The sequence below is a fragment of the Rana temporaria genome, chromosome 11 (genome assembly GCF_905171775.1).
Source record: "Rana temporaria chromosome 11, aRanTem1.1, whole genome shotgun sequence".
In the NCBI taxonomy this organism is placed as follows: Eukaryota; Metazoa; Chordata; class Amphibia; order Anura; family Ranidae; genus Rana; species Rana temporaria.
The window spans coordinates 26,668,457-26,693,951 of NC_053499.1; the positions used below are offsets into that span (position 1 = coordinate 26,668,457).

General features: G+C 44.7%; 1 protein-coding gene across 1 annotated transcript in view; it reads right to left on the reverse strand.

The window, feature by feature from the left end:
• Window positions 1-7,333: 7,333 nt before the first annotated feature.
• Window positions 7,334-25,495, reverse strand: part of RAPSN (receptor associated protein of the synapse) — a 42,423-nt gene continuing 24,261 nt past the window's right edge. Inside the window, exons 3-8 of the mRNA XM_040328250.1 lie at window positions 18,632-18,790; window positions 18,173-18,271; window positions 16,236-16,358; window positions 13,602-13,655; window positions 11,939-12,138; window positions 7,334-8,275 (exon numbers count right to left, since the gene is read on the reverse strand). Coding sequence (XP_040184184.1) covers window positions 8,203-8,275; window positions 11,939-12,138; window positions 13,602-13,655; window positions 16,236-16,358; window positions 18,173-18,271; window positions 18,632-18,790 — 708 coding nt within the window. The 3' untranslated portion in view covers window positions 7,334-8,202. The remainder of the gene's footprint in view (window positions 8,276-11,938; window positions 12,139-13,601; window positions 13,656-16,235; window positions 16,359-18,172; window positions 18,272-18,631; window positions 18,791-25,495) is intronic.

Genomic DNA, 25,495 nt, shown 5'->3' on the forward strand with positions numbered 1-25,495 from the left:
TGGGGAGCTACACTTCATTGAGGGAATCATGAATGCCAGCATGTACTGACATGCTGAACCAGAGCATGATCCCCTCGCTTCGGAGATTGGGCCGCAGGGCAGTATTTCAACATGATAACGACCCCAAACATACCCCCAAGACCACCACTGCCTTGCTAAAGAAGCTGAGGGTAAAGGTGATGGACCGGCCAAGCATGTCTCCAGACCTAAACCCTATTGAGTATCTGTGGGGCATCCTCAAACGGAAGGTGGAGGAGCGCAAGGTCTCCAACATCCACCATCTCTGTGATATCATCATGGAGGAGGGGAAGAGGACTCCAGAGACAACCTGTGACAACTCCATGCCCAAGAGGGTTATGGCAGTGCTGGAAAATAATGGCGGCCACACAAAATATTGACACTTTGGGCCCAATTTGGACATTTTCACTTAGGAGTGTACTGACTTTTCTTGCCAGCCGTGTGTTGAGTTATTTTGAGTGGGCAGCAAATTTACACTGTTATACAAGCTGTACACTCACTACTTTACATTGTAGCAAAGTGTCATTTCTTCAGTGTTGTCACATGAAAAGATAGAAGAAAATATTTCCAAAAAATTTGAGGGGTGTACTCACTTTTGTGAGATACTGTAAAATAACTCCATTGGGGAGAGTGAGAACCCCTCTTAAAAGCTGTGGAGACTCAGGAACTCAGAAATCTCCCCTGCAGATTTTAATGTTACGGTATGTAAATCCTCCAGAATTTCAATGTTCTTGTAACTTCCCTTACACTGAGCTAAAATCTCAAACTATGCTATCAGGTGTCCCAGCTATCTGTGAACTACAGAACACCATATATCAGGGATATGCAATTAGTGGACCTCCATCTGTTGCAAAACTACAAGTCCCATCATGCCTCTGGGTGTCATGCTTGTGGCTGTCAGTCTTGCTATGTCCATGGCAGAGCTAGCAGGGGGGGCAGGGTGGAAATCTCCCCCCGGGCTGGTGACCCGGGGGGAGCCTGACTGCGCCTCAGCCTCCATCCTGGTAAGCTCTCTAGTCTCTCCTGCCTCCCAGTGTATAAAAAGGGGTGCTCTGTGGACTTTGTTAAAGGGGAGGGGGGGCAAGCTTTGGTGAGCAGAGACCCTCTTTACACAATAGTCCACAGCATGCACCCTTAAATCAAGTTTCCCAGAACACCCCTTACATCAGATCTGATGTATATGGGCTCTGTGCGGACTCTGATGTAAGGGGAGGCCTCTGTGCGGACTCTGATGTAAGGGGAGGCCTCTGTGCGGACTCTAATGTAAGGGGAGGCCTCTGTGTGGACTCTAATGTAAGGGGAGGCCTCTGTGCGGACTCTAATGTAAGGGGAGGCCTCTGTGCGGACTCTGATGTAAGGGGAGGCCTCTGTGCGGACTCTGATGTAAGGGGAGGCCTCTGTGCGGACTCTGATGTAAGGGGAGGCCTCTGTGCGGACTCTGATGCAAGGGGAGGCCTCTGTGCGGACTCTGATGTAAGGGGAGGCCTCTGTGCAGACTCTGATGTAAGGGGAGGCTCTGTGCAGACTCTGATGTAAGGGGAGGCCTCTGTGCGGACTCTGATGTAAGGGGACACCTCTGTACGGACTCTGATGTAAGGGAGGCCCCTGTGCGGATTCTGATGTAAGGGGAGGCCTCTGTGCGGACTCTGATGTAAGGGGAGGCCTCTGTGCGGACCCTGATGTAAGGGGAGGCCTCTGTGCGGACTCTGATGTAAGGGGAGGCCTCTGTGCGGACTCTGATGTAAGGGGAGGCCTCTGTGCGGACTCTGATGTAAGGGGAGGCCTCTGTGCGGACTCTGATGTAAGGGGAGGCCTCTGTGCGGACTCTGATGTAAGGGGAGGCCTCTGTGCAGACTCTGATGTAAGGGGAGGCCTCTGTGCGGACTCTGATGTAAGGGGAGGCCTCTGTGCGGACTCTGATTTAAGGGGAGGCCTCTGTGCGGACTCTGATTTAAGGGGAGGCCTCTGTGCGGACTCTGATGTAAGGGGAGGCCTCTGTGCGGACTCTGATGTAAGGGGAGGCCTCTGTGCGGACTCTGATGTAAGGGGAGGCCTCTGTGCGGACATGAAAAATCTTAGACTGTTTTCCTCGATCCATCACTTTTCCACACTCTATGGGCCACTTGACTGGACTTGCCCCCCAGGCCTAAGGCTGCCAGTCTTGCTATGCCTTATGGGACTTGTAGTTCTGAAACAGCTGGAGGTCCGCTAATTGCATATCCCTGTCCTACATAATGGAGTGGAGGAGAGAAGGTGTTTGTAGGTAGCCCAAATCAGGAGAGCTGCCTAGGGTCACAACACTGCTCCTCCATAGCTGATATGCATTGTCCCCCTAGGACAGGAAGTGTGTTATTGGCAGGATCACCGGGTAAAAAAAAAAAAAAGAAGCACCTGCAAAAAAAAAAAGGAAACAAATGCAAACACCACATCTGAGATCTGGTAAGATAGTGGTCCTTAGTAAAACCTATTATTTTGAGGAAATGGGTAGGTTACTTGGTGACCAGGATACTTACCTCTTACTGCGAGGTGATCCAATGGTGAATTTTAAAAATGACCTCCATACTCTGATTGAGAGAGGCAAGGGATCTGGGATCCTCAATAAGAAGGAAGCTGCGTATTTAGACCCTTATTATTGTCGGACACCGATCATATATTTCTTGCCTAAAATGCATAAAAATGCAGAACGGCCTCCAGGCCGCCCGATCGTGAATGGGATCGATTCAGTCAGTTCACGGTTGGGGCAGTATTTGGACATATTTTTACAGCCGTTAGTCTGCAAACTGCCTGCGTATCTACGAGATACCAAGCAAATTATCCAAATTCTGAATTCAATCGAGTGTACATCTGAAACGATATTGGTGACAGCTGATGTGGGGTCTTTGTACACCATTATAGGGCACGATGCAGCCCTTACATCGGTTGCATGGGCTCTGGATTCTACTGATCTAGATCCCGAGCATGTTCGTTTTCTTTTGGATAGCTTGGAATTCTGTTTACTTAAAAACTATTTTTGGTTTGATAAGCAGTTCTTTCTTCAGCGTTGCGGAGTTGCAATGGGGGCTCGTTTCGCTCCCAGTGTGGCCAATCTTTTTATGGCCCACTGGGAGCGAGATGCGATCTTCCATGATATGCCACCTCAGCTCCGCTGCTATCGTAGATACATAGACGATATAGTACTTATTTGGGAAGGTGACACGTCATCTTTGAATGCCTTTATGCTTAGGCTGAATTCCAACCAGTTGGGTATAGTCTTGACTTGGACCGTCTCTACGGAACAAGTGACCTTTCTAGACTTGGAGATATCTAAATCTGAGTCTAGATTGGTGACAAAAAACCATTTCAAGATGGTGGATAGGAATGGATACATCCCATTAAATAGCTGCCACCATAGGTTGTGGCTGTGTAACATACCTCGTGGCCAATTTGTAAGATTGCGAAGAAACTGCACTAGGGAATCGGATTTCCTGGTTCAGTCTCGCGAGCTGGCCACTAGGTTTGTTGCTAAGGGATATTCCAAACCTTTGATAGAGCAAGAAATAGAGAAAATCAGGATTGCAGATAGAAATCTGATGATACAAGATAATTCTCCCAAAGATGATCCAGTGAACAATAATTTCAAGATGCTATTGGATTTTAATGTCCAACACAAAGCGTTTGAAAAAATTGTTGCCAAATACTGGCCGATACTAAGGGGAGATTCAATCCTTGGCCCTGCGCTTCCTGAGAGGCCTCAGTTTATCTATAAAAAAGCACCGTCTTTGAGAGATAGATTGGCCCCTGGAGTCACTGACCCTCCTGTTATTCCTCGTCCCAGGCTCTTTAATTTTTTGTCAGGGTTCTATGCCTGTGGCAGATGTGCCACATGCAAACATGCTAAACTGAACATTAAAAAACGTAAAACTTTTACTTCTAATGTAACCCACGTAGAATATCCGATAAAGCAGCTAATCACCTGTGCCACAGAGGGTGTAGTATATATGCTCGAGTGTGACTGTGGGTTACAATATATAGGGCGCACCTCACGTGAGCTGCACGTGAGAGTGGGCGAGCATGTGAGCAACATAAAACGTGGCATCAAGACCCATAGTATATCTAAACACTTTAGAGACCATCATCAAAGAGACCCCAAATGCCTCAAATTCTGGGGTATAGAGAAGGTCTCTAGACACTGGAGAGGGGGTCACTACATTAGACAATTAAGTCGTCGTGAATCCTATTGGATCTATGAGATGAAGGTTTCAGTGCCGTTGGGATTAAACGTTGAGTTTGATCTCAACTGTTTTATATCTAATCGTTGAGAAATTTATTGGGGATTTTTATATATTTTTTTTTTTTTTTATATATGATTTTTATATATAAATTCTATTTGTATTTTTAAAATAATATATCTGTTTTTATTGAATTATGTAATTACTGCTTGGTTCTTATGATGATGATCATGTGATAATTGAGGTCTGGAAGAGGTAAAGGCGGCTGACGTCTAATTTATATTATCTATTTTGTTTTTTTAATTTTATACTGCTTGGCTGATGTACATTAGGATTTATTATCCTTTGTCTGGTGTTTTAATTTTTAAACACTAGATGGCGCCAGCCTTAGGCTATTAGTATTATAACTTTTTGGCCCTTCAATAAATATTTTATCTATCTTGTACTCTGCTGTGTGGACACAAGATGGCGCTGGCTAACTAGTTCCTGTGAATGTTGCTATGGCAACCACATGGTATTTATTGCGCTGCGGGACGTTCACGGAGATCCCCGCCCCACGCTGATGAAGTCCCGCCCACTTTGGGACGTAACGCGTACGAGGGGGAGGAGCTACGTCGACGTCATCCGCGTTTGCCTCACAGAGACCCAACAAGCTGTGTACATTGATCCGGACGTTCGTTCCGGTAACTGCTGTTATACCTGCACTCGGTCTATGAGTGCAGGATTATGTGAGTGTTTTACTTTATGCTTTTAAATTTCATTAAACGTTTTAAGCAGTTAGCACTTAGAATTGTCCTTCTTACTCCTTTTCGGTCCATGTTATTGCTGTATGGGAGAGTGTTGCCTTGCTTATTGCCCGCTGGTGCCATCTGGTGGATTCTTTGGAAATTGAACCCATGTAAAGCTGATTACCAATCTTTGGAGATTTTGCTTCTTGCCTTTTGACCTAGCCACAGGTCGAATTATTGAGGTGAGAGGCCACCCTTACTCTTGGTGGAGGTTAACCCTTTCCTGTGGATCACGGATCTGTTGAAGATTATTTGCACCTTTGATCACCATTGATTTTGGAGCACTTTTATCACTTTGCACTTTATGGACTTTACCAAATTTATTTATTGATTTATTATTGTATTTATTGTATTATTTGCGCTGCACTATTTTTCTACAAAGATACAATATATCACATTTTTGGTTTTGGGTTGCGATGCGTTTTAACTCTCCACTAGCTACCAAAACCTGAAATGTCAGTTTTAGGCAGACTGACTATTTATAATGAAGGATGTTTTCAGGGACAAACATTTCCAGAGACGTGTTTAACTATTCAAACAATTAATTTCACCATTTTATTTAGCTGTATGCCTATAGTTCAGCTTTAAAGGAAATCTGTTTGCCCATTAAGAAAAATATGACAGGTTCTCTTGATAACCACCATTAATGATCACCTTCCCTGCACTTGAAGGTTGTTAGGTGATTAGAGGGTTATTACTCCTGAATCCTTTATTGTACTTAAGTCATTATTATTATTATCTTAAATGTACTTTCCTGTGTCCCCGTCCTCTGCCGCCATGTTCAGTCTCAGACGCCCTGCGATTGGGCGTATGGGGTCATGTGCGGCGGCGGGGCTAGCCTGTCCGCGATCGTGGTAGATCTTGGAGTCCCACCTCCACCCATGTTCAGTCTCCTGCACCCTGTGATAGGGCGAAGGCGGGACATCAGGAGCAACCGCGTTAACAGGTCAGCCCCACCGTCCAATCACAGGGTGCAGGAGACTGAACATGGGTGGAGGCGGGACTCCAGGAATCTACCGTGATCATTGACAGGCCAGCCCCGCCGCCCAATCACAGGGTGCCGGATTCTGAAAATGGCAAAGCGCGGGGGAAACAAGAAATGGATTTTGAGCTGCCGCTGTCTTCTCCTCCTCCCTTTCTCTCTTCCATAGAAGAGAAGGTAGGACTCCCTTGTGAGAGTCGTGTTGGTGTTGCTGGCCCCAGGGGGGGGCGTAGGGTGTGGACACGGTCTGGGGAGATGGAGAAGCCAGCCAGAGAGAAGAGCAGCTAGAGTCATGCAGTGTAGTGTAGTGGTCAGTAAAGGAATCAGGTAGGTCAGTATAGTGTAGTGGTCAGTGTAGTATAGTGGTCAGTGTAGTCCCCAAATTCACCAGAGAAATTACCGTTTAACATGGGAGTCTATGAAAGGGGTGCCCAGCTTTGAAAAATCGGTGCTCCCCGGCCGCAGGTCCCGGACAACAAACTTTGCACACTTGTAGAGGAAGAGTGGGGCTACATGTGTGCCAAGTTTGGGGTCCAGGGGACCTACGGCCGGCCAGTACCGGGTCCTCAAAATCCGGGAGATCAGGCGCAAAAAGGTGACTCGAGTAAAAGCCGAGGGGGGCATTTTCAGCACAAAAAAAATTGCTGAAATACTCAAATGCTCGAGTATATGCAGTACGCTTTGTTGTTTATGCTGCTAAAAAAAACCTTGGGGGAACCCTCCGATATTGTTTGTTCCGTCCCTAGTAATTCTACCATGTGCCAGGATTGATATAACCATTTCTGAAAACAGTTTACAGCCAAGGCATGCCGTGGCTGGTGGCTAAAATGGCAAATTCCATTGCTGTAAAGGATAGGAGAGTTCAGATCTGCTTTAAACTTTGATTTCCAGTGAACTAAAATTTGATTGGCCGGTAAAAATTATTACACTTAGCCAGAGCTTTTTTTCTCAGAAAATAGGTGCAGGAACTCAACCCACAACCCCGTTCAGATTTCACAAACAGTAGAAGGGTCTTAAAGGGGCATTAAATACCAGTATTGCATTACATACAGAGTGCAGAGTTCAGGAGGGTTACACACAGAGTACAGAGCTGTCACTGTGCCACAGTGATTGTGGTGAGTGGGCACCAAAGGGTCTGAGCCAGAGGTGGTGGAGCTGAGTTCCCCCAAGTTCCCCCTGAAAAAAAGCCCTGCACTTAGCACATTATCCTTACTATCATTGCTCAGCGCGGCTCCATTAAATAATTCTGATGTACAATGTAATATAACAAAAAGACTGTAAATGTACAGAGGGGTCCTATGTAAGTTACACATTATAGATCATACATAAACACCAGAGAAATACACAGCATATTTTATTTACAGAGGGAGGTAGGCTTGTGGAACATAAAAGCCCTTTCTTCAGAGAAAGAGATGTGGACATGTAGAGCAGCACCACACAAATGCCGGAGAGGACGAAAAAAATCACTTCTAATGTCCACAGGCCTTTGTGGAAGTATGGAATAAAGAAACCGCTTAGTGATTCAGTCCTGTTCAGGCTTTGAACGCACATGGCATCCTTTTCCCTTCGTAAAGCCAAAAGCAGTCATTCGTTATATTCTGCTCTTCATATACATGGTGGATCCATTCCTACATTTTAGTAAATTAGTCCATGAAGACTGGAACGGTGGCAGATTGTAGAAAAGGTTTATAAACTTAAAGATACAACTCTCAAACACTATTAATTCTTTAAAATAATGTTGTATAATTAGAATAAAATGTTAAACTAGCATACCTTAATGGCCTGGTGGTATTTCTGGTGGCCTTATGCCCCATCATGCTTTGCTCTGCAGATCACGGCTAAGCCCAAGCTGAGTGTACGCCACCAATCTTAGACTTTGAAAAGGCAAAGTTTATAAAAAGTCGATCAAGCATTTTCCTGTTCAATGGAAAAGTACAAAATATATTAAAAAAAAATTACAAGAAAAAATAAGTCCAGTGTACATACATTGTAGAGTTTGCTGGCTTCTTCATTGTCCTTTGGATTTCACAAACAGGTTATGTATGACAGGGGCAGGATAGCTGCAGGTAGTGCGAGTGTAGCACCAAGATTATGGTGTTGGCAACAAGACAAGCTCAGAGACCAACAATGTTCTATTTGCACAGCTGCTCTGATTCATACTGGTCCTGGAGTTTCGGTAAATATTGGAAAAAAGCGCTCCTCTGATTCACACAAAGCCCGGTTTCACAGAAGATCGGCGACAGTTGGGACAACCACGAGATCCATTGGTTTGTAGACAGCTAAAATGTCAAGAGAATAGATGTATGAAGAGGGACAGAAAGAAACTGATTGACTGTTGGCAAGTGTAGGTATAATAATATGTACTATGATATAATTAATATAATATACCATATTTATCGACCTATAACACCCACCCCAAGTTTAGGAGGGAAGTTTAAGGAAAACAACATACATTTTACATGCCCATCAATGCAGCCTTATCAGTGTCCTTCTGCAGCCTTGCCCAACAGTGTCCATCTGCAGCCTTGCCCATCATTGCAGAATAATCAGTGTCCATCTGCAGCCTTGTCCAACAGTGTCCATCTGTAGCCCTGCCCAACAGTGTCCATCTGTAGCCCTGCCCAACAGTGTCCATCTGTAGCACTGTCCAACAGTGTCCATCTGTAGCCTTGCCCATCATTTCAGAATGATCAGTGTCCATCTGCAGCCTTGTCCAACAGTGTCCATCTGTAGCCCTGCCCAACAGTGTCCATCTGTAGCCCTGCCCAACAGTGTCCATCTGTAGCCTTGCCGAAAATTGCAGCATGGTCAATGTCCATCTGTAGCCCTGCCCAACAGTGTCCATCTATAGCCTTGCCCATCATTTCAGAATGATCAGTGTCTATCTGCAGCCTTGTCCAACAGTGTTCATCTGTAGCACTGCCCAACAGTGTCCATCTGTAGCACTGCCCAACAGTGTCCATCTGTAGCACTGCCCAACAGTGTCCATCTGTAGCACTGCCCAACAGTGTCCATCTGCAGCCCTGCCCAACAGTGTCCATCTGTAGCCCTGCCCAACAGTGTCCATCTGCAGCCTTGCCCAACAGTGTCCATCTGCAGCCTTGCCCATCATTTCAGAATGATCAGTGTCTATCTGCAGCCTTGTCCAACAGTGTCCATCTGTAGCACTGCCCAACAGTGTCCATCTGTAGCACTGCCCAACAGTGTCCATCTGCAGCCCTGCCCAACAGTGTCCATCTGTAGCACTGCCCAACAGTGTCCATCTGCAGCCCTGCCCAACAGTGTCCATCTGTAGCCCTGCCCAACAGTGTCCATCTGCAGCCTTGTCCAACAGTGTCCATCTGTAGCCCTGCCCAACAGTGTCCATCTGTAGCCTTGCCGAAAATTGCAGCATGGTCAATGTCCATCTGCAGCCTTGCCCATCATTGCAGCATGGTCATTGTCCATCTGCCTGCGGAGGAGGAAACGAGCGCCGCTGAGATAGACAGAGTCGGATGTGCTGTGTACTCAGCTCCTTTCGGGTCATCTCGCAGTCCCGCCCCTTGGCCCGGCTCCTATGAGTGACATAACACCGGTCCAATGGCAGGACGTAAATGCTAGGAGGCGGGACTGGGCGTGACTGAGAGCGGAGCCGAGTACACAGTACACTCGGCTCTATCTATTTTGGTGGTGCTCGTTCCCTCCTTCCCTTCCAAGGCAGCCGTTCAGCATATAAAACGCACCCACAATTTACTCTGATTTTAAGGGGGAAAAAATGCGTGTTATACACCGATAAATACGATATTTTTTTTACCTTTTCTACCCCCAAATTATTTTTTTTACATGCAGAGGATACCTCAGGCCTGTTGCACCCAATTCACTAGATCTATCCAATCTCGCTTCTTTCACACTATTGCAAACTGGATGTGGGTTTCACCGCATCCAATTCGCACAGCAGGAGAATGTGAGTGGCTCTCTATGGAGACGGTTCACATATCTCCGCAGTGGCTCTGGTGCGATTAGCACAGGAGTCCTGTGTGTCTTTTGGTCCATTTCAGATTAAAATTTAGCCAAAAATTTGGGCTGAAATCGGACCTGAAACGGTGAATGAGGACACACCGGACTCCTGCTGTGAACCCAGCCTTTATATATCCACTTCATTATTTAGTAGCATGGCCAAATAACTACCTCCCAACCTTAATGCCATGCCTCCACCAATCAAGAGACCTTTTTACAATGCCTCAAGGACCTCTTACCCTAGTCTGAAAATTACCCTTTTGATTGCAGTGGTGCTTATAAAAGTTGGTTTTCTCATTAAAAGAGAAGTATGGCTTTCCAAAAAAAATTAAAAAATTACACTCACCGAGGCGGATGCAGCATTGATTGGTACTGCAACTGTCCCCCGCCAGATCTAAGACTTCGAACTGAGCAATCAAAGACCACTGATTACTTAGTTTTATGTTTCGTGAGCAGAAAGCTGGTGACTGCCAGTCACTGGCTCTCTGTTCTGCCCCTCCAGTTCTCACTGGATCGCCGGGCTGTGGAGGGGGTGGGAGTGGCTGGTTCAGGCTCGCGGAAAAGCGGAGCCAACTGCCGATCCAGTGATCTGAGTGGATCCCAACTTTAAAGTCAAGATCTTTCCCCAGCCTGAACTAGCCGAGTGATGTCAGCCAACAGAGGGCTTCGGCCCTCTGACAGCTGAAAATGGATCCCAGAAGTGCAGACCGTACTGCACTACTGTGATCCACAGGAGAAGTATAGCCAAAAAAGCTTTGGCTATACTTCTCCTTTAAGGATCCTGAAATCAAACCAAGGTGACCTGCCCCTTCATGGTGTTGCAGTCTGAGCAATCTTGGCACGCTTTTGCTGTTTACTTTAATAGGTTGATTACCAGGAATGTGGCTGCTTTAGCTTCAGGTCTAAGGAACCCCGGGGAGCCAGAGAATAATGCTCAGCTAGTTAAATCATCAAGAGGGACAGGGGATCTTAGCTGGTTGCTAAGCATCATGGTCCTTGGCCACCCCCTATAGCTATTTTCTTACCCGGCTCCGGGTAGTGAATCCTGCGGGAGTGGGCGTTCCTATGCAGCAGTTAGTGATTGACGTGATGACAAAAACTACCCCCCACCGTCGCATAAGGAGTGTTACGAGTTGCCGAAAGAAGCCAAACGTCGGTGCGCAGGCGCTGTATAGCGCCGACTCGACGTTCGGCTTCTTTCGGCAACTTGTGACGCTCTTTATGCGACGGGGGGGGGGGTAGTTTTTGTCATCACGTCAATCACTAACTGCTGCATAGGAACGCCCACTCCCGATCTTTGCAGTCGAGCATCGGGACAATGTCTCCCTGGCTGTGATTAGCGCAGCGCCGTGCAGACTTCCTGGCGGGCTCTGCACGCGTACCATGCGAACACGCTGGAGCTCATCCTTACTGTTACTCACAGCCAGTGAGCCACTGTGGAGAGAGTGGGGAGCGGGGCTGAGATGCAGCTCTATGTCTTATGGAGGCATAGAGCGAGGATTGGGAGCGAGGACATAGCAGTGCGGGGGCACTGGTCAAAGGGGAGGAGCTAGGGTTATCGATGGGGGACCCAAAAAGAGGATCGGGGCTGCTCTGTGCAAAACCATTGCACAGAGTAGGCAAGTATAACATAGATATTTTTTTTACTACAATAAAGCTATGGAAAATGCACTAAGTTAAGGCGCCTTTACTTTCTTTTTTGCCTTTCTTTACCATTACCCGTCTCATACAGTGTTCCCTTTGACCACTATGGGGAATCAAGCCTGGGGTTGGTGACAAAAAGTTTGGTATAATGTTGACTGATGTATATCACATTTGTGCTGAGGGATGGAGACAAGGTGTCTGAGGGGTGAAGAACCTTCCCACTAAAGAATTTGTATCCAAACAAAATAATTTGGACTTTTTTAAAGGAGATATAAATTGCATTATATCTCAAGTTTCCTTACCGGAGGTGAAAGACGTGGGAACAGGGCAATGCCTGGAGTTGGCAATTCTTCTCCCCGATAGATTCCCCACACATTCCACAATACAGCTCCATCTCCTCCACACACTCGTGGAACCTGACGACATGAGTGCGGAGTTCCCGCTGCTGCTGTCTTGTACGACAGATGATCTCACTTAAACAGTGAACTTTCAACAGGCAAAGCTATAAAAGGAAAGCAAGACATAGAGGCACCATTAAATAAAAAAAAAAAAAAAAGGAGGAATAGAAGAGGAATAGAAAAGCACAAAGAACATTTTGTGAAATAAATAGAAAAGGAGAACAAAAAATGAGCAAGGTGACAATAACTTTTTAAGAAAGTTTTATTTAGATATAAGATGCCATTTTCTGTTTTCTCTTTGTATTGAAAACCTTTTATTCATGTGATAGCAGACCTACCATCAGTTGCCTGTATTATGCCTGTAGGATATTTAGACGTGAAAATGTGGCGCCAACGCAAGTAAAGTACTAAAGTGAACAAAATAAATAATCAATATTCATGTCCATGATAAATTCCAAACAGCGAGTTATCAATCCAAAATTCATAGATGTGCAAAATATGCATGTGCAATATAAGTACTGCATATACTCAAGTATAAGCCGAGGCATCTAATTTTAGATATAAGATTACCAATTTTAGATATAAAATGGTAAAACGTATTGACTCGAGTATAAGCCTAGGGTGAGAAATGCAGCAGCTACTGTAAATGGAAAAGAGGGTCAACAATGCCCATCTGCAGCCTCACCGTGCCCATCTGCAGCCTCACTGTGCCCATCTGCAGCCTCACTGTGCCCATTTGCAGCTTCACTGTGCCCATTTGCAGCCTCACTGTGCCCATGTGCATGCCTCAGCCTCACTGTGCCCATTTGTAGCCTCACTGTGACCATCTGCAGCCTCACTGTGTCCATTTGCAGCTTTACTGTGCCCATTTGCAGCCTCACTGTGTCCATCGGCATGCCTCAGCCTCACTGTGCCCATCTCCCTTGCCTCATGTACCTGATCTCCCAGAACTGTGCCCATCTGCAGCCTTATGATCTCCCAGCGCACATGCTTTAAAATTTTCCAATGGAAAAAAAAAACGATCGGAAATTCCTATCGTCTGTGTGCAACTCCGACAGAGAAAAAACCCACACATGCTCAGAATCAAGACACTGCATGCTCGGAAGCATTGAACTTCATTTTTCTCGGCTCGTTGTAATGTTTTACGTCACCGCGTTTTGGGCGGTCGGAATTTAGTCTGACAATGTGTATGCAAGACTGATGGAAGTCAGCTTCCTCTCATAGTTCTACATTAATAATTTAAGAATATTCAGAATAATGCACAATTCCAAGAATCATGGGTTCCTTTTAGGAAAAGACTGAAAACCAAAGAGTAAAAGATACCAAATACAGCACATAAATTCTAATGACAAATTAAAAATAAAGCTCCCAGAATGCTTTGCTTTGAAGATACTCATATAACAGCTGAGAAGTATCATGTTTCTTATAAATATATATATATATAGAGTAATATAAACTGTTGGGGGCATTATAGGAGAAAGAAAGAGGAGAGGATATCATGAGAGGGAACCATGGAGGTGGGTGGGATAGAGGAAATCTCTCCATTAATCTCCATTGCCTCACTCACCTTATTGCCAATCTCTTCTGCCAACTCCTGGGCTTTCTGGAGTCCATCCAGGGCCTGCAGATTAAGCACACGTGTCAGGCAGAGAACCAGGAGTAAATTCTTGTTATTGTGTAACTGCCATAGCCAAGGCTGACCTTATTACAGACAGAACAGATGCAGCGCATAGCGGAGTCTACAACTTCCACCCTCCCCCTGACATACCATCACACTGCCTCCATATTCCAGATAGACTGCAAGTACATACCAGGCCAGACTACTGCTTACCATCTGTGGAATAATGTGCACTTCATCATACACCCCACATCTGCTATAGAACAACATCAATCAAAAGGGGGCCCCATGACACTTCCAAAAGTACTGTCAGTATTCACCCCTTAAAGCTGCCAGATTATCCATCTCACGATTAGGGACAACAAACCCCGACCCTGCAAACACTTTCACACACTCCGTGGCAACATTATTTACACTTCATAAATAACACAAATAGCAGATCATGTGGCTACCGCCCAAGACATGCAGACATGGTCAAGAAGTTCAATAGGTTTCCAACCAAGTGGTCAACCAGTGACAAGTCCTTACACTTAAATAACAAAAAAAAAATGTGTAGCTGCTCCCTTTAAAGTGCAATGTGTTACACTATTGTGAATCCTGAAAGGACAAAAACGTGGAGCTTACACCATATAGTCAATAAATTTCACCAAACTTGGATTATTGAAATAAACAAACATCTAAAAGTCCTCATATGCCATGAAAAAAAAGTATAAAGTGTTAATAGAAATGAATGAGCTTCCTGAGGACGCCAGGTGGGCGAAACACATTGAGAAGGAGTCTTCGGCCTACATCTGGTAACTGGAATGCAAACTGGCTCTTGTAAGATCAGAGTAGCAACACTCTTGCTGGTTTCACACGGGCTGTCTATGTTGGTGCCTCTAATAGGCACTTTTAAATGTGAGTGGCTTTCTTACTGTTTTTACTCGGTGTCACAATAACTACACTATATAAGCTTTTCTTTTGACCCATATGTATTTGGCTGTATATGATGGGGAGAGTATTTGGCTGTATATGATGGGGGGAGCCACAAGTGGACCTTAAGAGCCTAATGATGACCCTGGGCGACCTGATATCTATATGAAGGAGAGAAGATCCCTGATCCAAAGCGCATTTTTTATTAAAAAGGTCCACTTTTTCTGGTGAGTGAGCACTCAAATCATAGGGTAAATTCTCCAGCTTGATGCTGTGCAAAAGAATACTATTGCTTTTGTGTGCTATTGTTTTTTTCCCTTGGTGATGGTCATGTGGATATTTCTATTAACACATTATGCTTTCTAGCATATGGAATCACGGCATATGAGGACTTTTAGATTTTTATTTATTTTATGTTTGATATCTATATGGTGTAAGCGCCATTTTTTGTCATTACAGTGGTCAAGATTTTGTATTAAGTAATGCTGACCAAGGAATGATTGTTGGCCCCATGCATTACAGATAAAGTTCCAATAAACTAAAAATGTTCAAACAGGAAGAGCACAACTGTTCAAATTACCATTTTTTCCAACAACAGGAGAGCACAGGGGGATATATTTAATGCACAGTAAGTTAAACCTTGAATAGGCTACAGCAGCAAAAGATTGGTCTGTCTATACCAGCCAAAAACTACATCATCCACAGCAACAGTAGCTAAAGCAACAGAAGACCACATCGTCCTCAGCAGCAGAAGACCACATCGTCCTCAGCAGCAGAAGACCACATCGTCCTCAGCAGCAGAAGACTACATCGTCCTCAGCAGCAGAAGACCACATCGTCCTCAGCAGCAGAGGACCACATCGTCCTCAGCAGCAGAAGACCACATCGTCCTCACCAACAGAAGACCACATCGTACTCAGCAGCAGAAGACCACATCGTACTCAGCAGCAGAAGACCACATCGTCCTCAGCAGCAGAAGACCACATCGTCCTCAGCAGCAGAAGACCACATCGTCCTCAGCAGCAGAAGACCACATGGTCCTCAGCAGCAGAAGACCACATTGTCCTCAGCAGCAGAAGACCACATCGTCCTCAGCAGCAGAAGACCACATCATCCTCAGCAGCAGAAGACCACATCGTCCTCAGCAGCAGAAGACCACATCGTCCTCAGCAGCAGAGTACCACATCGTCCTTAGCAGCAGAAGACCACAATGATTATGGCAGCAGAATATCACGGCGGCTACAGCAGCCAAAAGACCACACTGGCTACAAAAGCAAAAGATCACACTGGCTACAACAGCAGAAGACCCCACCAGCTAGAGCTGCAGCAGAAGACCACACTGTCTACAAAAGCAGAGTACAAAATTGATAGAGTGGGAATGAATCTCTGTCTAGTTTTATTGCTGTCTGTAATCCCAAGGTGGGTAAATTGACCTTCTCTTTTTGACATGGTGACCATTGTAACAAAGACAGATTGACGGGAAATCTAAAATTTACAGCTGTCAACAGAGCAGAGAATAGATGGGAAATCTTCTAATAGGGACAACTGCTCCTGCCTCAATCTACTCAATCCAAAACTAAAAAAAAAAAAAAAGTTTTAGATACATTTTATGTGCATTGGCTTTATTACCATACCAACTTTTCCCATTTTCTCCAATAAAACTCATTTTACCTTGTCCATTTCCTTTTGGTGTAGCCAACACTTGGCGACTCCCATCAGCACTTGCGTTTGACCTAAGCGATTACCAATTTCCGTCATGATGCCCATAGAAGAATCATATCGTGGAATTGCTTTCTGACAAGACAAAGCAGAATTGTAAGAAATTATTTACCATGTAGCCTATTAATGTACCAATGTTCACTAGGGTTTAGCCAAATGAAACACCAATACTTGAGAAATGTGCGTGTTCTAGTTTCCAGCAAGAAGATATTCTGAATATTGTTTCTTGAGGCATATTGTTTGCATTAAGGGTGGACATCCAGCAAGCACCACCATTAAAGAGGAGGAGACAATCCAATTTTAAAGAAACTGGAGCAGCCAATCATTGGTTTTGGCAGTGCCACCCATTCCATTTCCCTGAAAACAGTGATTTGCATTCTCTTAAACAATTATCTTTTTAAAGAATTTCAGCTCTGCCTCTGGAAAAATACTGTCCTTTGTTTGCACCTAAATACCTCTACTACCATCTTGGAGTACACAATATCATACTGATTTCAGATTCAGAATGGAGAGAATTCAGCTTTGTATCATTATGATGGATTGCAGGTCTCTTACTGCCTTATCAAATTTTAGCAACACATTAAAACTTGTGATAGTGTGCAGAAAATGGACATGTATATAAAAGTAGATCAAAGGCAGTGAGTTGCTATAGTCTTAAAAGACCCGGCTCCCCTGGGCCCCTTATCCCCTAAGAACAGGAGGGGACACAGAGTAGGATCTGTTTTCGCTACAGAGGAAACAGCACTTAGTACTACATGCTATTAAAGAAGACCTTCGCCCAAGAAAAAGACTTTAACCACAGCCATCCCTTCCACTAGCTAAACAACATGTTTTCTTTTCTCAGATTTGTTCTATTTTTGTTTCCTTTCTGCGCCACCATTCACGCCTAGGCCATACTCCCCACTCCACTCCTGCAGCCTCCTGGGATGTCCCTTTCACTTATCCCAGGAGGGTGCAGGAGCCCCTTCACAGAGTGGTGGGTGGGCAGAACTAGGGTGACCATGTGTCCCAGATTGCCCGGGACAGTCCCACATTTTCCAGGTCTGTCCCGGGCACCTTCATTCCATCACAATACAGTGTCCCGGAATGAAACTGACACAGCCCCCCCCCGGGACAATCTGATGCCCCCAAAAAAGGCTGCCACATCACTGCTTTACTCACTGACAGTACTTGTCCTGGCCGGGAATGCCTGGAGGAGCACAATCCATGCCCCTGTTTGTGATTGGAGAAATCATAAATCCCGCCTCTTGTGTCCAATCACTGTGCTGTGATTCGTTATAGCACAAGCTGATTTTTGGGACGGAGGGGTGTCCCGGAATTGTAGTTTGGAAATGTGGTCACCTTAGGCAGAACTGGTGTGTGTCATTGGGGCCTGGCTACCCAAGCCTGGAAGAGGCAGCTGGATGGCAGCTTGGGAGACTGTGACACTTGATCAGCGGATCACTGCATGATAACGCTGGATCTACTGTTTATCACTCAGAAACCCAATGTTCTTGTTCCCAGCCAGCATTTTCAGCCCTGTCTGCTAGACCGCATAATTCTGCTCATCCCCCACCCCACGCTGTCCCTCTCCTTATGAATTACATAGATTTTTTCCCAGCAAAACAATGTTACTGCTTTCAATCCCAAGAGCCTGCCCACACACTGTGTGTAGAAAGGGGCTCTTGGGTGATGTAGTTCTGGGGGCAGTGGGAACTGAACTTCCAGTAGCTGCACTGCAAGAATTTTACAAGTCTGGTGATGACATCACAGGGAATAATAAAAGCGTTTTTTCACTACAGGAAAAACAGGGGAAACGGCAGTTTGGGTGTAAATTTGGATTATGCATGTACAAATGCTTTACAGCAGTTCTTCAATTGCAAATTGAAGCTTTCCTTAGTAACAATTACCTCAACGTCCCCATGACTTCTGTGGATGTCAGCAAAGCACAGGAGGCAGAGAGCTTGAAGTGGACGATCCCCGTGTTGCATTGCTATCTTCATTGACTCCTTAAATCAAAGGGATAAGATTAAACATGTACCTGTCCATTCTGCAGGGTATCAAACCCAGAGCAGAAGTAATTCTATGTTACACTGATGGTGTGACGGTGTGTTACAACTAAATAGCCATCATCAGATCAGTTAGAAATATTCAAGATTGTTAGGGTATGTGATCATGATTGTCATTTAGGTCTTTGTTCCTTAATTCTCTCTGTAGATTTTAAGATGAGCAAGGTACAGTATGGCCCGGATTCACATACATTGGGGCATATTTATGCCGGCGTAGCGTATCTTTTTTAGGCTAAGCCGGCGCAGCGCAGAGCGGCATCTGTTATCCACAGAACAAGTTACATGGCACAGAAGTCTTACCTCGCAACACTCCATCGCATCTGTTAAACGACCGAGCTTACGATATGACACAGCCATGTGGTATTGACTCATCGCTCTGTATTTCAGACTCCAGCCTTTCCCATAGTCATTAACCAGTTCAGCTGCCTTACATGGAAAGAAGAGGGCCTTCTCAAAGTCCTGTGGAGAAGAATACAAATGATCGAATGGAGGAGCACAGATCCACTACATTGATGTAAACAAGAGAATGACAATAACAGAAAAAGAGTACAGAGCCGATTATACTTTCTCATCATATCTATAAATTTAGAATAGATTCTTATTCAATATATAAAAGATGCCAGAGAGAACAGGAGCTCCATAAATCGCTAGATAGTAGACATCTTTATCTATAAGACTTCTGTAGGCCAGTAGGGGATGTGAGCATCTTGTCTCATGCAACCCCTAGAAAAATGTTTAGGAAAACATATGTGGCTCATTCCCTGCTAGGAACTTCTAATGCTAATCTTCAGATGCCTGGAGGCCATTGCTGAAAATCTGGACTTCCCTAAAGCTACCTGATAAATCACTAAAGCCTCGTACACACGATCAGTCCATCCGATGAAGCTGACTGATGGTCCGTCGTGCGTACACACCATTAGTTAAAAAAACGATCGTGTCAGAACGCGGTGACGTAAAACACAACGGCGTGCTGAAAAAAACGAAGTTCAATGCTTCCAAGCATGCGTCAACTTGATTCTGAGCATGCGTGGATTTTCCATACTAACGATCAGTTTTGACCTATCGGTTACCAGTGCATCGGTTCAATTTTAAAGCAAGTTCTCATTTTTTTCACCGAAGGTTAAATAACCTATGGGGCCTACACACGATCGTTCTCCTTTGGCGGTCCTATCGTGTGTACGCGGCCTAAGGGTCTTATGTTTGGGGACAGACTGAATACATTTCTGTATTTCCCACCCAGTAACCAATCAAATTCTCTCTTTCCTGTTGCTTGCACAGTTTACATCATGAAAAACTGACTGATTGCTGGAGGGGAAACACCAACTGTGCTTTCATTAGACAGTTCATACTGGAGGCCCTAAAGGAAACGTAGAGTGGTTTTCTATGTATGCTCTTTATTATAGTTCGGGCTAAAAAAATAAAATGGTAATATGAAATATCAGATAATAATATTTGCTGGCCGTATATATCCAGCCAAAAGATAAAGCTATACAGTGGAACCTCGATTTAAGAGTAACTTGGTTTGACAGCGTTTTGATTTGCGAGCAACTTTTTGTTTTTTAATTCTGACTCGGTTTGCGAGTGTTGACTCGCAAGACGAGCAAAATTCAAGCTAAATAGGCCTGCAGTACCTCATTTGGCCTGAGGTACGGGGGCGCAGGAGCCAAGAAAAGCCGAACATTGGCCTGCAGTACCTCATTTGGCCTGAAGTGGAAACAAGCCGAAGTGTCCTCGGGCCTTTTCGGACGTTTTCGGCTTTGACTTCAATGGGAAAACTTGCTTTGATATGCGAGTACTTTGGATTACGAGCATTCTCCTGGAACTTTATGCTCATAATCCGAGGTTCAACTGTAGCCTCCTTTTCACAAGCAATTCATATTGCTTTCTCTGTGCTGAAACAGAGCAGTAACTATTCCCTCATTAGACAGCCAAGTCAAACATTTCGATCAGACAAATTCATTAATAAATATGACATTTGTAAAACAAAGCTTGTTATATATATATATATATATATATAATATATATATATATATATATATATATATATATATATATATATATATATACACATACACACATATATATATATAATTATAAAAGGGAATATAGGGAATATAGCAATTTAACCTCTGAGCGATGAGCGCATGCAGATATGCTTCTCCTCTGCGCCGAGCATGAGCTCAGCACAAAGAGGTTAAATTTATATTTCCTTTAGTGTTAATAGAGCTGTGCCAAGAGTAGTATCATCAGCATTATATAGCAGCCTTGTGACTTCTATCAGTGTCTGGTTAAAGCTTGTAGGTGGAGTTTATTCTACTCTGACTGTCCTAAGAGGCTGCAGGGCCCTAACCCTCTGTCTGGTCACTTCTGATTGGCCCTGTGCTGATTACATGCACTCTCCCAAGAAAATAAAAAAAACTCTCTAGCAATACACACAAAACTGAGCATATCCAGACAGCCTTTTTACATTGGAGGATTAACCCCTTAGGTTCCACAGTGAGTATAGCAAGCATGCTTTACTGCATATACAGACTGATTTTACTGTTGTGGGTTTAGTAACATTTTAAGTATGCATACTCAGACCGGCCAAGTGTACATATGTACTATGATGTATGCATATGGACGATGGTGCGAGAAGGGGTGGAAATAGTGGAAGGAGATCCCCAGCACTAGTTTTGCTCAATAGAAAAACAATAATGACTACCTAGGAAAATACAACACAGCCAATCATTCCTTTGACCCAGGAGGTGGAAAGCCTTTCTTATAAACATACCATAACATCTTAGGGGCAGATCCACAAAGAGAGTACGCCGGCGTATCTACTGATACGCCGGCGTACTTTCAAATTTCCCGCGTCATATCTTTGGTTTGAATCCTCAAACCAATATACGACGGCATCTGGGTTAGATCCGACAGGCGTATGGCTTCGTACGCCTTTGGATCTTAGATGCAATACTTCGGCGTCCTCTGGGTGGAGTTCTCGTCGTTTTCCGCGTCGAGTATGCAAATTAGCTTTTTCCGACGATCCACGAACGTACGCGCGGCCGTCACATTCTCTTACGCCGTCTCTAGTCGGCTTTTTCCAGGGTATAGTTAAAGCTGCTGTTTTGCGGCGTATAGATAGACTTGCCATGTTAAGTATGGCCGTCGTTCCCGCGTTTATTTTGAATTTTTTTTTTTTGCGTAAATCGTCCGTGAATCGGGATGGACGTAATTCACGTCGATGTTAAAAAATATGACGTCCTTGCGACGTAATTTAGCACAATGCACGGCGGGAAATTTAGGGACGGCGCATGCGCAGTTCATTCGGCGCGGGGACACGCTTCATTTAAATGAAACACGCCCCCTACTCGCCGATTTGAATTAGGCGCCCTTACGCCGTGAGAGATAGACTACGCCGCCGTAACTTAAGGCGCAAATTCTTTGTGGAATCGAAGTTTAAAAAAGTAAGTTACAGCGGCGTAGCGTATCTCCCATACGCTGCGCCGGTGCAGATCTCTGTGGATCTGCCCCTTAATCTGTAAGCAGCTTGCACAATATATGGCTTTCACAGTCCAGCCTTGAAACATCTATGAAATGCTACAGGTTTCTGAGCCTGGATTGCTAGAAACGTGCAGCTGTTCATGTAGCCAATCAGCTTCTAACATTAGTTTGGTAAAATAAGCTTTGACAATAAAACTGGAAGCCGATTGGTTTCTATGCAGAGCTACACCAGATTTTGCACTCTCCAGTTTTAGTAAATCCATCCTAACTCCCATGCAGGGAGACCTTCACCAATAAATAACAGATGGCTATATAGATACCTTTTTCACATCCCCTCCACAACCTTGGCTTAACATTCTCCAGCATACACACAGAGCCTCTATAAAAATGATTTCAGCTGTTACCATATCCTGTCTCTATTAGTAGGGGGCATTCCATATTTTCATATTTTCGCAGGAAGCATAACTGGGATTTCACATATCTCTTTTTATGGCATATCACATTGCTAACTGCCCCAGGGAGTCCTAAGCTGGCCTGCCCCATGGATGAATGGACCGTGTCAGCTGTATAGGCAGAGTCATGTTCTTTGACCCCGGTGGGTAACACCCGAGGGCACCTGTGTAAAAGGCTTTTTTCCAGTGGTTCTCAACCTGGGGGTTGGGACCCCCTTGGGGGTCAAATGATGATTTGCCAGGGGCCACCAAATCCTGGGCAGCTCCTGAAGCCCGCGCCTCTTTTGCAGCCACCCAGAAGGGCTGTCCCTGGAGCCCACAACCGCCCACTCAGCCTCTTTGCAGCCGCCCATTCAGTTCACAACATGGCTGGGGGGGCAGAGACTCTAGGTCAGCTGACTGGTGAGGAATGTGAAGTGGGAGACATAGTGAGTAACACTACATGTGATTATAGTTCCCATTAAAAGTCCCCACTACAGTTCTCAGATCAGCAAATGACCTTGATCAAGAGCACCTATGTTGGCTGATCCGAACTCTCCCACCAGCACTGCCACTCATCCCAACTCTCCCACCAGCACTGCCACTCATCCCAACTCTCCCACCAGCACTGCCACTCATCCCAACTCTCCCACCAGCACTGCCACTCATCCCAACTCTCCCACCAGCACTGCCACTCATCCCAACTCTCCCACCAGCACTACCACTCATCCCAACTCTCCCACTCATCCCAACTCTCCCACCAGCACTACCACTCATCCCAACTTTCCCACCAGCACTGCTACTCATCCCAACTCTCCCACCAGCACTACCACTCATCCCAACTCTCCCACCAGCACTGCCACTCATCCCAACTCTCCCACCAGCACTGCCACTCATCCCAACTCTCCCACCAGCACTGCCACTCATCCCAACTCTCCCACCAGCACTGCCACTCATCCCAACTCTCCCACCAGTACTGCCACTCATCCCAACTCTCCCACCCGCACTGCCACCCATCCCAACTCCCCACCACCCAAGGAGTAAGGGAAGGAATGAAAATAGAGAATACGTGGAAAGGAAAGGAAAAGAGGGGGAGCAACAATTAAAAAGGGAGAGAAAGATTAGGAGAAAGAGCAAGAAAGATGGCTAGATTGAGGGATGGGGAAAAAAAAGAAGAAGAAATTAGGATAGAGAGATAAAAGGGAAAGAAAGGAGAACAAAGAGTGGTATATACTAAAATGTACCATAAGGGGTTTTAATACTTCACAAATGTAAGGGTTAGGGACGCAAATTACTTGTTTTGCCTTGGGTGCTGACAACCGAGGCTACGATAATTTTTACTGTTAGGGGTCCCCACAACTTGGACAATTTTATCAAGGGGTCACGGCACTAAAACAGTTGAGAACCACTGCTTTATTTTGAAATCCTTCCTTATTTTCAGAGACTAAAGAAAGAGCTACTTTCCTACTTTCATAAACTAAACCTTCGTTGAGAACCCTTCACTGGCTGCCAGTAAAAGACAGAATTGCATTTAAAGCACTCTGCCTGACACATAAGTGCATCCATGGGAAGGCGCCGCAATATCTTTGCAACAAGATAGAACCTCACAATTCGAATCGCGTTCTGCGATCCACCGACCAAAATCAGGTCAGGGTACCAAAAACCAAATACAAGTCCAAAGGAGAAAGAAGGTTTGCTTTTCAGGTTCCTAGACTATGGAACGCTTTACCAACCAGCATTCGGTTGGAGGAAAACCACCTGACTTTCAGAAGACAGATCAAAACTCTGCTCTTTTGATGTCATGAGACACGAACAACTAGCGCCCAGAAGCGATTCAGTTCGCATGCGCCGCGCTTTATAAGTTTTTCATTCATTCATTCATAAACAAAGTTGAAAAGTTCTGTACCGATACGGGTGCTGTCAGACACTCTGTCCCTGACTTATTCAGTTTTAACTTCTCCCAATATACAGTGTCTTGAAAAAGTATTCATACCCCTTGAAATTTTACATATTTTGTTATGTTACAGGCAAAAATTTAAATGTATTTTATTGGGATTTTATGTAATAGACCAACACAAAGTGGCACATAATTGTGAAGTGGAAGGAAAATTATAAAATGTTTTTCAAAATTATTTACAATAAATAAATATGTGAAAAGTGTGGGGTACATTTGTATTCAGCGGCCCCCCCCCCACCCCCACAGAGTCAATACTTTGTAGAACCAATTGGGCAACAGTTGTGCTTTAAGATTGATGTAACTCAGAAATGCTACACTAGCTTAATTTATACGGCTCAAGTGATAATTATTTTTGGCTGCATATGGATCTGGTAAAAGAGATGTATTCTTTATATATCTCTGTATGGTAACTTTGTATACGTCTTGACTTTGATCGCTTATAACCTGCGTTGTGCTTTGTTTGCATCTTAAAGTATTAACTTGATTCAGGGACCTGAATACTTTAAATAAAGAAATGTACAAAAAATAAAAAAATAAAAGTCTAGTGCGCCGGGCTGTTCACTCCTGGAAACCGATGTCCCAAAGACTTGAATGTGACCTATCCGTACATTAGAAGCAATGTTCCATTCAAGTCCAAAGGGTGTTCGATTTTTACCAGCCAGGCTGCAGATAGCACATGAGGCGGCCGCAGTCATCACAGGAGGTAACTATGAACCTGTGGTGGGAGAACGTGGTTTACTATACTGAGGGGGCTCAGGAGGGAGCCTAGACAGATTTTAATGTATTGAAATGCAGAGGAAATGCAAGGAAGGCAAGTATGGTACATACAACATGGGAAAGGCCTCATGTGTGTCTTCTCTATTCCAGTACGGTACATACTGCCTACAGTACCATCTGTAATATGAACCAGTTATCCATCTTAGTATGAACAAAATCTCTTTAAAGTAACCTTTTCAGCATGACCATGAGTGACGTCATTGCCCCAGAACAATAATAGATCTTGGGAGCTACGCTTTTCAAAAGGTATATACAACAGGCAGCTCAGAGGCGTTATGTTGCCTCGTAACTACCTGTCAAACCCGACAGGTTGTATAATTCTCACCACGCTGCAACCATGGGGATCTGTACTGACATGGTTGCTTGCTATGATAATTTGCAGCTGGGCATAACAATGTGGCTCAACTGACTATTTTTACTTATAGTCTAAGTTAGGCCTTAGAGTAACTGTAAAACTATAACTGAATAATATTTAGTTGGGTAAAGCATTGTGTATCTAAAATATATTTGTTTTAA